Source organism: Protomyctophum parallelum, assembly GCF_964188405.1.
Source record: "Protomyctophum parallelum genome assembly, chromosome: 19".
Classification (NCBI taxonomy): Eukaryota; Metazoa; Chordata; class Actinopteri; order Myctophiformes; family Myctophidae; genus Protomyctophum; species Protomyctophum parallelum.
Genome location: NC_139717.1, coordinates 33,552,140 through 33,569,379, shown reverse-complemented (window position 1 = coordinate 33,569,379; position 17,240 = coordinate 33,552,140). Strand labels below are relative to the sequence as shown.

At 39.8% G+C, this 17,240-nt stretch overlaps 1 protein-coding gene across 1 annotated transcript; it reads right to left on the bottom strand.

The window, feature by feature from the left end:
• Positions 1 to 5,372: 5,372 nt before the first annotated feature.
• ppil4 (peptidylprolyl isomerase (cyclophilin)-like 4) lies at positions 5,373 to 17,211 on the bottom strand (the record flags this gene model as incomplete). The annotated part of the gene is made up of 13 exons (XM_083789918.1): positions 5,373 to 6,478; positions 8,808 to 8,943; positions 10,973 to 11,069; positions 11,699 to 11,810; positions 13,627 to 13,693; positions 13,977 to 14,101; positions 14,274 to 14,390; positions 15,027 to 15,123; positions 15,579 to 15,721; positions 16,131 to 16,248; positions 16,425 to 16,489; positions 16,728 to 16,795; positions 17,142 to 17,211. The coding sequence occupies 13 exons, from the start codon at positions 17,209 to 17,211 to the stop codon at positions 6,254 to 6,256; spliced, it is 1,440 nt and encodes a 479-aa protein (XP_083646044.1). The 3' UTR covers positions 5,373 to 6,253.
• Between the last annotated feature and the right edge of the window lie 29 nt (positions 17,212 to 17,240).

The following is a 17,240-nucleotide window of genomic DNA, read 5'->3' as shown; positions in this document are numbered from 1 at the left end:
TTACCTGGTAGTTGTGATGTTCCAGTAAGTTTTAATGCATTTTGAACAGCAGCACTTATAAATTATATTATTTCAATTGCACGGCTTGGATGAATGCTTGATTCTGATTGGTCACTGAATTCAGCGGCATGTTAATTTATTTCTTGATAATGACTCAAAGCATCAGAGCACCTGCTGCTCTGCTTGGATTTTATGCTGTATCCAACAGCACAGCTGTTTAATCGACTTCGTCTCAGTGTTTAAAAATCCTGTCGGTCATTATTTCTCAACAACTACCACCGTGTCATACATTATCCATACTTCATAAACTACGTTATAAGTTGTAAACATTTATAACTAAGTGTTATGTCTTAAGTGCATTATAAATATGGTTATAACGCATTATAGACCTGAGCTTAATATAAAGTATTTTTTACTACTGCCTACGACTGGAATGGGGAAGGTTGTGGGAAGTGAGTGACTTGAGAGAAGAATATTTGCTTTTGGTGTTGCAAGACAGCTCTGGCGAATATGTAGGATGGATTAGGCTTAGTTGTCTTTGTTCAGGGAAATGTCTGGCATGGACCGGCAGTTATTTCCTTATTTGCCCAATTTGTATTCTGGGCAACAGAAGCAAGCTTTTGAGGTGTAGCAACCCCTGGGTGAGGAAGTTATTTTGCAGAGGGCTCGGAAGGGGCTTAATCTTGGACTCTGGTTCGATTTGATGTGGCTCTGCTTTTGATACGGTATCCCCTTCTATCTGATGATCATTCATTTTTATCACCAGTGGCCTGGGACTATGTTTTACCCCTGCTTCTGATAAGACGTAATCAAATACACATTCAGTCTGCATTCCCTTTTGGGAAATGCAGACTGTTTATTTTAGCTTGTTATTTATTCAACAATATGAGCTCAAACATCTCATTAGTGTGACAAGCTTGGTGGTGTGAGAGAAAAGGAGAGGCTTCACAAGGTAAAAGTTGGCCGGCATCTCTCTTGCACAATAAAGAATGTTATTTAAAAAAAAAAAAAAAAAAGATACACCAAAGACAGACAACACATACACACTCTCAGAGAGATCCTGTGCATATAAATAGACTAGCTGTACAGCAGTCCTGATACCTTTCTTTTCTTTTTTTGACCTACTTGCCATCTCAGCAGTTAAAGAAACCATTATGTAAGTTTAGTGTTGAGTTACACAAAGGAAAACATTATTTGGACACTGTTTCATTGAATACCCAACCCATTGTGATATTGACGAGAGTGAAAGAAGCTTCAGACAAAATGAACATGTTTCAGAATAAGTGATAAAGATAAAAACGAGCCTACCACCTCATCTCGGCTCTAATTCCACGGCATGTGTAAATTATCCTTATTCCCAAACACCTGCATTGTCCTCACTTGGAAGAAGGAAAAACAAATTGTGTCGTTTTAGATAACAGTGACTCATTGCATGGTTGCCCAATGCATTTGTGCCTCAGTAAACAGAACATGGTTTGTAGAGTGACAGGGAAGTGGAGGAAATAAAGATAAGAGCTAAATCTTTGTCCATTTATCTGGTTAAGTTAGGTTATAAAGGGAAGGTTTGTACTTTGTACCAAACATTTTCATGTCAAAGATCCCCAAACTGAAGTCTATTTAGCCACGGACCCCCATCTGAAAAGGTTTTGTGCCAGGGACCCCCAGAAGAAAAGATTTGTGTTCAGAAAATTCAATATTATATCAATCTTCCAAATATTTTTGATATTTTTAAAATATTTCCAAACGTAGATGTACAAACTCACAGCATGAGCTGTGACAATGCCTTGACGCACAGTGCATTAAAACACTTATGGAATACTTTCATTACCGTGAGCAAGGAAATACCTCATTTTGTTGTTACTTTTGGGTCAATTTATTAATACAGTAGATGTGATGTTTCAGTTCCTTAATTAAAATAAATCCTATTGTTTTTTCCAAACGTGTTTATGAAATGGGGAAGAAGCCAGGCACATAATGGTGCTGGATGATACTGTTACAAGTAGCTGCGTGATTGTCCCATGACTTTCCTACAGGGGTAGTCTGTACTTGTTGAGATACAGTGAGAGCTTGTCAGACCATCACCTAGGCTTGGCCCATGCTCTGTATATTCCAGCAAAACAACCTGTGACCACGAGGACTGCCTTTAGTGTGTCATGGCTAAATGTCATGTGACATTTCTGTTATTGGAATAGCACAGACAGATATTAAGCCAAAGCAAAGACAATTATTGTCCTTTGTCCCGAAGTCAAGCTATGTGATTACACAAACTGATTATTATGATTATGATTACACAAACTCAACCGAATGGCTGGAAGAAAGTATTTTTGAGTGTTTGTTGAATTTCTCGACACATTGTTTTTTTTTCTATTTTCATAGAAAAGATATGTCATCAGTTCCCGTTTTTAATATTCATTTCTCATTTTTGCTCTTTAGTCTACTTGCCAGACCATAGAGCCCCATTGTGAACCCGGACATGTTGCGTACACCAAGGTTTTATGTTAGAAATGTTGAGTATGGGTCCCCAGCATTTAGAAACTGCCGGATGCTAACTTGCATAATGGTGAATTTTTATAATTGGCATAATATGTGACCACTTAGCCGTTTGAGCCCAAGGAGTGTTTTTGTGCAAAATTAATGCTTGGAATCGATTCAGCATCATGAAAACCCCCTAGTTTGACACGTCACATGCAACTTAAAGCATGGTAAAACTTTGGTGTACTTGTTACATGCCTGGGTTCACATTCTGGCAAGTGGACTAATTTGTTAAGAAAAGAAAGAAAAGCTGCATGCTTCGTGTGTGCTTTTCCCCTTCGTCTCTTAACATAGCAGACATGTGTGGCCTGTATTATTATTATTATTCTACTGTTGCCCTTCTTCTGACCTATGCCACAGCTTTTTCATGAACTGTAGAGGTATTGACCACAAATCACGTTGATGAAACCAAAATGTAAAAAAGGAACACACTGGCAGTGTCCTACTATATGTTGATCTCTCTAGTCCTCAGACGAGCCCTCCATCGTCGCTTCCAGTCATGCCGGTTCTCCCTGCATCTGGCCAGCTCGTTGGTGCTTTGCGCTCCTGCGTCTTTCTTGAGTACATCCACATACGTGACCGGTGCCCATGTTGGTTCCCACAGCATTCATTTGCTGGCTGGCAGCTCTTGGTGTCTTTTGCATAGATGAGCAATGTGCCTGATGATAACGAGACAAACATCACTCACTGACAAGAAGTACTCACATCATGTACTTGAATAAAACATACTTAGTTACTTTACACCACTGCCTTAATTTATAAGACGAGAGACAATCTACGAGCTCACATAACGCTTGTACTGAGGCTCTTGTCGAGACCACCATATGACGTAGTATAACTCAGGCTTATTCTTCTCATCAAACATTACAGTCGGGCCTACATGTATAATGTAATAGTTGCGACCTGTGGTCGCATTTACTATGAAAACTTGCATTTCCCGTCAGTCCGTCACCCCTCCATATATGGTCACGGATCATGACATCACGTCTCCATATATGATCACGCATATCAGTCTGACATCATCATCATCAAACCCTTTACACTCAAGACACGCTATACAGTATATGGCCAATTGGCCATGAACCCTGGCCGTACCTGTTTTTCATTGTGCATTTCTTGGTCAAAGTTGATTCCATGTCAAAGCGACAGCACTCGCCCAGCAGTCTGCCGTCACCCAAGCGGATGCGTGCACACGCCGATCTGCCCCAGCAGCGCGACCTCCACACTCTCACGGAGGAGACTGCTCACGGCACTGGCCTCAAGGATAGCCATGCATGGTTTGACGTACTACTGTAGATCTGCATATCTGAGCCGGCCAGCAACTCTACATCTGACCTTACTGACACCAGATTAATAGTTTAACTCTGGCCTATGCATTCGTAGGATAGGCCTATGACCATGTAACAGTTTCCTTATGTTGATGTCTGAATACTAAACTAAACTAAACTAAAGCATTCATTGGGACTGAACATTAACATTTCAACATATTGTCCATGTGTTTATCCTTCTCCAACAAGAGCCAGGTGAAATTACCCACCGAAATCCTGCACCAAAAACGGCAGATCTATAAGCTTACAACACATCGCAAGCCTGTAAATCACTTCTGTTTCGGCACGTGATATGATGCACAACAACGTGCAACTTTGGCTTTAGAATTCGTTCACACCTGGAACATGACCTTATTTGCTGTACTTTTCCCAGACTTGCAAGACCTGTGTGAGAGCACAGCGAAGGTAAGTGTATTTTTAGGGCCATGTCATGTGGTCTACCTGCAAAGCCTTTGTGATCTATATTTACCTTTTGGGCACCGCTTAACGTCAGATCAGCCATTTTGTCGGTCAGCGCCAAAAATGCTCCCCGACAGCCTAATCGGAGCAAATACCGGGCAGTGTGTATGAGCCATAACGTGTTGACTACACTACACTAATAAGGACACATAATAATAACTAATAACCCATCCGTTACTACATGTGGAGTCAACTCCCGCAATTTCCTTCTTCCCATAGTGCGCGGCAACGTAACTCTGGGATGAGCGGCCGCGAAATTCTAGTGAAACACATGACTGATATGCTGGTAGAGTAGGTGTAGGTGCTCAGTGGTGTGTAAAGTTTAACAGGACATGACATTTACTCAAGTACTGTACTATAACAATTTAAGTATTCTTTATTTTACTGGAGTATTTCCAATTGTTAGTACTTTTACTTGTATGCCATCTTAGAGGCAAATATTATACTTTTACTCCACTACAATTATTTGAAAACTGTGTACGTTTTGATTATTACAAAACATACATTAACCCATTATACATTTCGCCATTTAAGTGCCAGACCCAGCCCCAGGAACGAACAAACCCACCAAAAAAGGTGTTGCCTTGCGATCTGCACTTGGACCAACCAGAATGTGACATAAATTAACATTTACAAATATGAATAAATGTAGTCCATGTGTAATGTGAACAATCTATCCCTAGTAGTATTACTTGCCAGTCCATAGAGCCCCATTGTGAACCCGGACATTTTGAGTAGTTTGATGTTAGAATCAAATGTTGAGTATGGGTCCCCAGCATTTAGAAACTGCCGGATGCTAACTTGCATAATGGCACATCCAAAATAGGGACACTATAGGGTTAATGTGATTAACAAGCCACTGGAGATAAATAAGAGTATGTATCAATATTTAGATACATCCTGGGGCAGCCCTTTAGTCTACCGTTTCTAAATTGCACGTCTGATTTGGGTGGGTGGAGGGGAGACCCAGAGAATCCCTTTTACACGATAAGAGCACCTTTTTCCATTCCAAGTCAAATACAAAAAGACATGTAATCCTACGGAACTCCTGAGCGGGTGGGGGGAGAACAGGGGGGTTGCACAAAACAAATGTTTGCAAATTATAATGAAAATGGAGACTGATGGTTTATGTTGACATTATACACTTATGATTGAGGTTGTATTTCTTCCATTTTATTTGCCATAGCTTTATGTACATTACAGAAAAAAGGTTTTGATTCGTAACACCAATACATCGTTAGCATTTCTAAAACGTATGATGCAATTATCCAAAAGATACATAATGGCTCCCTGTCCCCATTTCTTTACATACCTACTAGCAATTCTACAAGAGCATTTTACGTGAACTTATTTTTGTTGGGGGTAAAGCATGCGTGGCACGGACAGGAATTATTTCTGTGACCTTAAAGGGAACTAGCCAATCAGCCACCTTTATTGTATTTTAACCACAATATGATAAAGGTACTGGTGGGAAGAGAAAAGAAAAAATATATAATGGGAATCCCATTTGTATTGAGGTGTTCTCTAAGTAAGAAGTCCAGTAATTCTGTATGACGAGTTACCGCTTAATGTAATTCATGGTGGAAAGGCCTCAGTGATTAAATGACAGACATGACATGCATGTGTGCTTTGCGGGTACATACAGACAGCATGAGTGGAAGTGGGGTTTTCGGAAGCCGGAAGCCAGAACAGCAATGCTCCCAACCCCTCCTGCTGGTTCTCAAAAGTGGGGTTCTTGAGTTTAAACATTTACCCTATTAAATATTTCGGCTATTCAAAATAGTCAACCTAAGAGTTTGTACTACTTAATTTAGGTATATCCAGACAAAATGTGTTCTCTTATGGGTGTCTCAGGCACAAGATCTTTTTACACATCAAATACGGTTTACTTTTGAGGGGGGGGGGGGTGTTTGAGAACCACTGCTCCGCTCACTTCAACGGTGTCTACTCCTCTCTTTGTCTTTAGACTTCTTGGGTGATCTGCTGTGACTCCTGTCCTTGCGGCTGTGGCCCTTGCCGTGCCCCTCCTGTCGGTGCTTGTCTCGAGACTTGTTGTGTTTGTGGTGTCCGTCCCTGTCTCTGGAACGAGACCGTGAACGGGAGCGCTGGCGTTTCTCGGCCTTTCTCTCTCGCTTGCTCTCCTGAGTCTCCTCGCTCTCCTGAACGAGAGACAAATGAGTAGTGTTGAAAGCAGAACTCGTACTAATATAAGAATACTCTAATACTCTTACTTAAAATGAAAAGGCCTACAATTACAGATTTTACTTGAGTAAAATTACAAATGTATTGGCACAGTAGTAGTAAAGTAATGTATAACTAAAGCTGTCAAATAATTGTAGTGGAGTAGAAGTATAAAGTATAAAAAAATGGAAATACTCAAGTACAGTATTTGAGTACGGGTAACGGCCGGGCTTTAAAAATGAGACACAAGACACTGACAATGAAGAGGAACACTGCCTGAACAAGGTCTATGACTTTGTAAATACATGCTTTAGAAATACCCGGCCCTCATGATGTTGACATAATGTACAATCTACAGCCAGCCCGGGAATAGCATTCCCGGACTGGCTGGCACGACTCATGCTTACTCATGCAATTCTAGTTTGATGCAGTTGTGAAACTGGCATGGTGAAACTGACAAATCTTGCCCTAACCTGTCAGCTTGTCTAACAATAATAACAGTCACTGTCACTTTGCCACATGCATTTTAAGTTGTTTTTACATTTAGCTATTGCTCTTATGCAGAGCAACTCAGAATGATGGGGCTAGCGTTCCAGATGTGTGAATCTCGTTTGAATTTGAGCATAGGCATGGACCGGTAACGCCCCGCCTGCCTGTGATTGGCCTACCGACACTGCCCGTCTTGACTGTCCTCCGAGGTGGATGCGTGGTTACTCCGTGGTGGGAAATAATACAAGTAGAGACAGAGTAGTACGGTATGATAGAAGAGAACTATAACTTGTAACTTTTATTTTTGTAGAATAGGCAAACTAATATTGTTTATGCCATTTGCTTTGATTGAATAATTGATTGAACATGCACTAATATGTTTGATTTGGGTGTGTTCTAGAAAAGTGTTTGTGTTGATTATTGTGTAATTTGTTTGCATGTGTAAACTTGAAACATTATTGTACTATTTTACCTTCATCTTTATCCTTTTTAGTGTAGTTTTTAGTATTAGTAGTTAACTATAATTAGATTAATACACGACAATCAACACTTTATTTAGAACACACCCAAATCAAATCATAGTACACGACACGTGTATTCAATCAATTATTCAATCAAAGCAAACGGTATAAACAATATTAGTTTGATCTTCTACAAACAAAAAAACGTACAAGTTAGTTACAAGGTTGCATTCTGTTGCGCGTGCCAAGCTGTCATTCTCTTGTATTATTTATCCCATTCTGACCGGGCACCCATTTTGTGTTGGCATCATGTTATGCTTTAGCTATTGAAAAATAGCAGATCTACAAGCTCATATCGCGACACTCAGTGGCGCGATATGAGCTTGTAGATCTGCTATTTTTGAAAAATCAAAGAGCGACTGACATTTCTAGAATCTGATCTCAGGTCAGAATGGGTTCATCAGACCAGTGTGTGTCCGGCGGAAACCTCGTATGAATCTGATCTCAGGTCAGAATGGGTTATTTCAATCTCACCAGGGAGTAACCTCTCGGAGGACAAGACGGGCAGTGTCAGTAGACCAATCACAGGCAGGCGGGGCGTTACCATGCCTCAGTAATGCCTATGCTCGGACGCAAACGAGATTCACGCAAAACATCCAGCTAGTGCCTTGCTCAGGGACACTTAAACAGGATATAGCTAATTCAATACGACAAATTATAAATCAGGGTTATAGGAGTTAGATGACCTGTCAAACTAATAAGCCCATCCAGCCAAACATGCTTTTGAATAATATATATCCTTGAATATATTTACATGAATGTGGCTACCTACAGTATGGGAAGACAAGGTAACAGAAAGATGTTAGAGGTCTGGAGGAATGTATGAGGAGGCTACACAGAATGTTAAATCCTGAATTAATTGAAATTATCCATACTACACTTTAAAATATGTTCTATACTTCGTCCGCTATCCCCTCCTCTACACCAAATCTCTTTGGTGTAGTCCCGCCCATGCTTGTGGCCCTCTTCGCACCCATTGGTTGCTGTTTCGTGGTTGGACAAAAATCCTTTCTCTCCATCCACTTCCATTGAAATAAGGTGTTTTTCAGTTGCTTCGTATTGATATTCTGTACGTTCAATTCTTATTTTAAACTTGGTGTCAGTAAAAAGGAACATCACAGGTGCAGCATGGTGACTGGGCATATCATTTGTTTTTATTCAACATAAACCAGACGGAACAAGGCCTGTTGGTTAGTCAGTCAGGGACCAATCAGAAGGCTGACAAAGGGTGAATTGTTTGCCCCAGAAACACTAGGGTTGATGTGGTTCAATTTATTCCCAGGGTTTTACTGTGTACCTTGGATTTTTTGGGCTTCCTGCTTTCCTCCTCCTCCTCGTGGTGATGGTGCTTCTTATCTTTGTGTTTCTTCTCAGAGGGGCGATGGCTGGGTGCTTCCTCCTCCTCCTCGTCTAAAACCAGGTCATACTTGGAGCTTGTGGGAGACTTAAGGACAACTCAGGAGGTAAAAAGGTTAGTGTCTGTACAAAACATTTGTACACTCACTGAGTTACAAATGGACATGAAGACTATGCGTGTGTTATGACATGGTGCGTTTTGTTGAGGACGGATAAGTTCCATGAGACCATATGTCTACAGCATGTCCCCCAACCAAACGCAGGGCCAGACATCACAATTGACTATTTATCTTATCCAAAGTGAAGTCCAGAAGCCAGAAGGACAAAGAAAGATCCATTAACATTTTGTCAAACAGGCTACAACATTAGTGTGTTTAGTCAGCATTGGTCAGACTATTGAACAAGGCCTCTGCTTGTCACCAGGCTGGCCATGGACTTATGGTTGCACAATGCAGTTGAACCTGCACTTTAATCTCAAGTACAATGATACTCCTTTGCACCTTAATGTCATACTGTACAAGCTTACACTAAAATAAATGTACTACAGCCGGAAAATGTTGTTAGTCTAATTGTACGCCCTATTACAATGATAATAACCTAATTGAATGCACCCCTCTTGATGGCGGCTAATTTAGATCATTATTTCGACATTGTAAAGCAATCTCTCTTGCACATACACTAGCAGATTTTAGGATGTACGTCATAATGGGCCTACGCTTAATGAAAGACAAGCTGGTCATTATTATCCAAAAAGGGAAATTAGGTTAGCAGCATCTATCTTGCTGTAGAAATGTACTTCATTAACCACTTAAGCCCTTGACATTGTCGAAATTGTTGTACAACAAATAGCCAATTTAATAACCAATTTGTAATAATGTTACAAACTTATTTTAGTGTAATGTTTAACTTGAAAAAGAGATTGATTGATTGATTGCGCAAATTGAAATGCATAACAGCCATTTTTGGTTCAGTCAGCATGTGCAGCACTGCCCTCTAGTGTCTATCGTAATTAATCATAGCTCTGTGTTGGGAGAATTACTGTCACACTCTACTACAGGTGAAAGATTAGGAGATAGACCGACAGGTGAATGTCATGTACATATTGTCATATTATTGGTTGAAATACCTGCTGATGTAATCATGCATTAAAACAATAGTTTGACATGGAAGTAATTAAAGGACAACTTTAGTTTTTTTCAACCAAGGTTCATGTTTTAGGTTGTTATTAGAGAAAGTAAAAGATGAGTCTTAATTTTTTTTCATTTGCTGCTTTCTTTCGTTTTAGGGATTTTAGCTCTTTTTGACAGGGGGGCGGGGGCATTCGAGCATGGGGCTAAATATGTATTTCTTTACAACATTTTATGGTGATTTATTTTTGTATTATTTACTATAGTCCTAATAAACCCCAGGAAATTACATCTGGCCACAGCAGATCACAGGATCTACTGAATGTGAAGGTAGCCTACTGGGGGAAGGCTTATACTGTGTGTATAGGCTCAATATGTCAGTTTGTCAAATTCAATAGATCCCGTGATCTTTTGTGGTCAGATGTAATTTCTTGGGGTTTATTAGGACTATAGTAAATAATAAAAAAATGAATCGCCATAATATTTGTAAAGACAATACATATTTAGCCCCATGCTCGAATGCCCCCGCCCCCCTGTCAAAAACTGCTAAAATCCCCAAAACAAAAGAAAGCAGCAAATGAAAGAAAATTAACACTCACCTTTTAGTTTCTCTAATAACAACCTAAAACATGAACCTTGGTTGAAAAAACTAAAGTTGTCCTTTAAGATGGTAATTTGTCATTTCAGCTATATTTTTATATGGATGGATGGAAATTGTCTTTCCTAATATTCCTCTTTCTAAGTCCAACTCAGTTCTAGATTTGTAGATGAACTTGTACAATGTGGTACAGGGTTGGATATTGTACATGTACTTTATGGCTGTGCCGTACCCGTGGTCACCTTGTAGGCTATCACCAGCGTTTTAATTGTATTATTTGGGTTGCATTTTATACCAAATGGTGAGGCGTGGGATGGGGTATCTTGGTAACTTGAATATCGTTGCTAAAATGTGGTACCCAAAGTGAAACCATAAGGATACTCTTGTTTGGGTTTGACTTTATCCTTCAGAGCCACCTTGGGACGGTTGCCCGCGTCTTTTTCGTAGGCTTTGAAGTCATCTTTGCTATATTTTCCACCTAAGAAAAGAGGATATGATAAGTTCATTGTTAAACGGACACAAAATATAACATTACAGTCACTTACAGTAACTAATGATGCTCCTCGGGGCACAGGTCTCCACCAGGATAATAGCGTTTGTGATGTTTGGACAAAATGTGTAGGAGTAATATAACAGAGCTGTATTGATCACATGACTATAGAGATAGTCTATACCGTTTTGCGTGATGTATGGCTAAAATATGTACGAGTAAAGAAATGTGTTCGGCCGCATGGTGACGCTATAACAGGCCGTTAAGTTTGGGGCTGTTTACCGGTAATACTGAGAACTCTTACTGCATCAAAAGTATTCTCTTTCCACATTTCTATTCTCTCTCCAATGTGACTATCAAATAAACTATTACATGCTAAAAAATTATTATCCCATTCCCCCCTAAAAAAGTCTGTTTGTGGGTTTTATAAATATTTAACCAATAGAAAGAGCAATGAACAAGAGCATGAGACTAAATAAATATCCATTGGATTGGAATTATCAAGGTTAATTTTTCTATGTCTATCTATGTCTACGGGTCAAACCAGTCTATGGGTCAAACCAGTCTATGGGTCAAAGGCGGTTTCTGCATGACAGCAACTGGCGGACAGCAATCACCTTTTCCTTTCCATTTAATCTTGGAGACAGACTGACTGAAGTCCACATGTATGCGGCGATCATCTATAAGCACATTGTCCATTTTGAAGTAGGCCTTTTCACAGTCATCCTCCTGTGGAGAAGGAAATATACGTTACCATGGGAGAAAAGAGAAAAAAACCTGTGTTAACTATACATTTATTAGTTACTGTACTGTGCCCTGTACTGTATGTTGTTAGTGTACTGTGTGGGGGTCCCCAGGGTTACCTGGAACATCCAGACCCTCAGGAACATGCCCAGGGGGCTGGCCCGGTTCCGGCGAGCCGCCCCGTGTCAGAAACGGTCGAGAAATCACAGTTAACATGTGGGGGTCCCCGGAACATCCAGAGCCCCAGGAATGGCCCAGGGCTCGTACTGTAGTGTGTATGTACTCTGTGCCACTTTACTCTGTGCTGTACTCTACTGGCCACTTTAGGTGTTGCAGCTGTCCGCTCAGACATACAGACAGACATACACACACACATTGCTGTGTAATGGAGCAGTTAGCCAACGCTAAAAAAAACACAACAGCAGACATACAGTAATGTCTCTGGTCTCACTGGAAGTTGTGACATGCTCAGGCCTTCTATTGATAAGAGCTTACTACAGCTGTTTATGCTAAATATGCATATTGTTTCTTTTTTACAGATGGTGCACAATAATGACATTAAATGTGCCAGTTACAGGGTTCGAGGCCAGCTATTGAAATAACCATTACAACATAAATGCATGCAATTGCAAACAATTAAAAGCTAATAAAAGCAACAAAAAAAGTGTAACAATTGAGTGTTAACAAAGCAGGCAATTAACACAGAAGACATAAGCACTGGCATAAGCACTGGCATAGAAGAAAATACATACATACATACATACATGACACAAATGTCAAATGATAAGACTTTGGAATAGGCAGACAAAAAAGATATTTAACTGGGATCTTACCCCTGGACAAATGAACCGAGAAGTTTATTTTATTCTAATGATTTGTTTTATATTTTCCAAAATAAATTACAATATGATGATCAAATTAGAACTGGTGTAGGAACGTATGGTATAAATCTAGGTTTCGAACCTACTGCCTCAAAGGACAGATACACCGTAGAACGAATGTGAAGTATAATCTAAACAAAAGACAACAATCTCTCTGTGCACAAATTCGGTCAGGAACATTAACATTAGCACTGGAGACAGGCAGGTTTAATGCCACTCCAGAAGGAGAGATATTGCTTGTTCTGTGAACTTGGTGAAATTGAAAACGAGGTTCACTTTCTGTTTTATTGTCCTAAATACGATGACATAAGAGAAACTCTGGTTAACAAGATGTCTTCTATCTGTGGGGATTTCCTTTAGTTAAATGATTATGAAATTATGAAAAAATTGAGATATGTTTTGCTAAAGGGGCTTTTGTTGTGGCAGATTTTATTTGTCAAGCTTGGGAGAGAAGACAGAGTACTCTGTATAACTCTGGGCTGTAATGCAATGTATTATGAATTTAATATAAACATACTGTAATTGCAAATGTAAAATGGTGTCTTATAAACCCATGAGGGTTGGACACTTGGACACGGAAATAAATAATCAATCAGAAATCATATATACCTTTTCTAAGTTAAACGCAAGTCTGTCTTCTGTCCATTATTTCCTTATTTTCCCTCCACTTTAGTCTCTATCTTGACAAAATGGACTACTTGAATGTACTCTCGATCAGAGTTATGTATACATTGTGTGGTATTTATTTTTGTTTAATATGTTATGTTTGTTTAATAAAATCATTCATTCATCATTGTACAACCGACAAGACAATGCATTGTGACAGGACACTGAGTATAGAAAGAGGAATGTGAGAAAAGAAAGGATTCATATCATAAGTCTCGGGATTTGTTATAGATGAACATATGAATGAGGCTCACCTTTTCAAACTCTATGAAAGCATAGCAGAGAGACTCCCCAGATTTCCAGTCTCTGATAATCTCACAACTGCACAAAACAAGCCAAAACCATCAGTTATGTTCAAATGACAGTATGTAGCCAATACCAGAGGTTACTATGTGCATTATTGTATGCACATCATGGTAAGTATTGCTGACTGGTTACTTATGTCAGTAATTTAAAAATGCAATCCACATTTGACCCTTTAATGAGCAACTGTGCCCAAGGGCGTCTGCTAAATTGAGTAAATTCCTAAAATGTAAACTTAACTCTACATTATACTCTGTATTGTCGTGTTATGCTAATCAGTGACTAGGAGGTGCAGGCTTGCCATTTAATGGACCCAAAGCGGGAGAAGATGATTTCCAGGTCGTCGTCTGTTGTGACCGGGTTCAGTTTACAGACAAACAGCACGTTCTCTGGAGGCTTGACCTCTGCATCAGGGAGGTCACCCACCTGTAGGAATGAACACATCAAAGATGTCAATGTGTGAGAACACATTCATTCTAATATATTTATATTTATCGAATAAAGCACAGAGATAAAAATATTGGTATTGCAAAATGCTAATATGAACGGGACTTTTAACCAGAATAGGGACGCTAAGTATCATGTGGTTATTTCTCACCATCTCCAGCAGAATGGCCTGAGTCTTGGCCTCTTTCTCCTTCAGGATCTCATCCAGTTCCGCAGCCCCTTTCCCCTCCATGTCATCTATGGCTTCATCTGCTCCGATACGGCCACTCTACACACGCCACATTCACATTTTAAACCTTTAACACATCCATATTTACTCTGCATAAAAAAAAGCTATTTTTTATTCGTTTTCAAGTTGAAATAACATACACATGACTCACACACTATTAGCAGAATGTCATGCGAAAAATAATCATAAAAAGCAACTTGAGCTTCAGGCAGGAATAGACTTTGCCAATGCAGATTCTAACGTATTCATTTAGAAACACTTATTCTTATGGAAAATGAGGCCATATGACCATGAAAAATCTGCTTTCTTCTTGTGTCACCTTGTTCATCTACTAGTGCTGCATAATTCATCGAAAAAAGACAGATCTAGATTCAGACACCTATGCAATCTCATTTTGTGAAGAATCGTGCAGCACTAGTTGGCTGTCCAATTCATTTTAGATACTCTTATGTTTTTGTTTATGAGTTTTTAATAAATATTATGGAAAATTTTAGATCGTGTGAGAATCGTGATCTCAATTCTTCTGGAGGAAAATCGAGATTCACATCTGAGCAAGAATCATGCAGCACTATCATCTACCGTTCTTTGAGCATTAGTGAGGACTGACGACCAATTATATTATATGGAGATCATGTTGAAAAAAGTAAATGTTCATTTAAATAAAAGGCTACCCACATCTAGCTGCTCTTTGGTGGGCTCTGGGGAGCGATCAGGCACTGGCAGGTTTGGAGGGTCATCAAATGGATCTTCCAGGATCACTGTGTGGTTTATTCTGAAATGACATTACAGCTATGATTGAATTTAGACCGCTGACATGACATTAATTTAAAAGGTTTAACACATTAGGCCCTGCTTATCATGCTAGGGTGGGATGGCTCAGGGTAGAGGACATAAACATGCAATGGGCCTGGTCTTCAAGATACTCAAGGGACCAGTGCCCATGTACCTGTCAAACTACTTCAACACAAAACATTAGTCGAATTTGTTCTACCGTTATGTCACCAAAATGTGAAATGCCCTACCAACAGCCATCAAAAATTGTGACTCCCTACCCTTGGAAAAAACGCCCAAAAAAACCAGCACCTGAAATTTGCAACTGGCCCTAGACAAGACAAGATGAGGTTTCAAAGAAGTAAAATGTTCCTTTGTGGTTAACACAAAGCATTTGATTTGAATTCATAAGCATCATTCTAAAGGAAGGGATTTGCCATGTTGATTCTACTCCACCTGATATCCTGAAAGGGCATAAAGTCCTTATCAACAAAGGCCTCGTTGATCTTGGCCAAGATGTCCATGCCTTCTGATACCTCCCCAAACACAGTGTGGACTGTGTCCAGGTAATCCAGGTTCTCTCCGGTGGTGATGAGGAACTACAGAGACAATAAATACCGGTACCACATTTAAATGTGAAGCCTCGAGTCCCTATTCATTCATAAACATTTGGCAAAAATAGCTCATCTACAAGCTCAGAACATGATGCGATCTTGTAGATTGGGGTCCCCCAGTAGTTTCTTGGGGGTGGGGGACCCTGGTCAACAAAATAATATAGAGTTTATGTGGTTTAACATGGTTACTGTTGCTGCTGTGACATCTGAATATACCTCTGTGGATCATTTAAAGTTTATCTTATCATTAATCTATGCTTAGCCTGATCAGACATCACAATTCACATCAGAGCGTCCCAATGACTTATGAACAGTAGCTCCAGCCAGCATTGTCTCCCTTACTTTCGATAAAGACTGGCAGACTGGTAAGAATGTTTATTTAGATGTAGATTACCTGAGAACCATGTTGATCGCTCCCATTGTTTACCATGGACACCATCCCCTTCTTCTTGTGTTTGATGCGTGGCACCTTTTCTACATCAAAAAAGCGAGCCTGGTCCCCATATAGTTTCCTAATGAAAGCAAAGAGAAGAAAAAATAACCACCAGATTTGTTTTGACTAGTGCTTTTGTTTGAAATGTACCCATTCTACATACTGTGAAATAAAAAATTAAATTCCAAGAATGTCCCTTTAGAGTCATATATTACACAGCAGATAGTATGGCAGTGACCATTACAAATGACTTGCCCATAGATGGACTCTCCACCACGGCCTGTCCCGGTGGGGTCTCCAGTCTGTACAATGAAGTCTCTCTGGAGGGACGAGAGAAATGCTTCTCATTAAATTATTACACTTACATAAGGACTTAACATTGACTAGCTAAAACACATGTGAAATGTGAAATGGTGCGCAACGAATCAGGCCAATATGGAGTCATGGACCAATTGTGCTGAGAGTTCCAATTTTATAGAATTATTATAGCCCCCCCCGACCCTATGTTTCTAGCAGTGATTGTACGCTATATCATGACTCGACAATAAGCATCTTTACCTGAACATTGTGGATGAGGCAGTAGTTGTAGAATTTTATTTTGCATAACTTCAGAAAGTTCAGGGAAGCTGCAAAAATAAGCAAGACATAAAGCAAGACACGCAATCACACATGCGTGTGTGTGGCTGTCTGATTTATAATAATAATAGAAATCACCATAAGAGCCTTGGATCAAGACTATCATAGATGTATTTGATCTATTTTGGTCTTTATCCAAGGCTACGTTCATTAGTCAGTAGTCACGTTGTGATCAAAACTAAAACCAGCGCGCTAGCAGAGCTAGCCAGCACTGCTGTCAAACTAGCCAGCCAGTTGTGCTTCCATTTTAGCGAAATGTACCTTTCAACTTAATTTATAATTAATCCATCATAACATACAGCTGGCTGTTATGTCGTACTAGTAATGCTTTCTTACTTTTAGGCCTTTCTTCTGTAAACAAATCAATGACAATGTCTCCCAGAGTCGTTTCAAGCAGCACCGCCATGACGATCACCGACAACAACACACACGCAC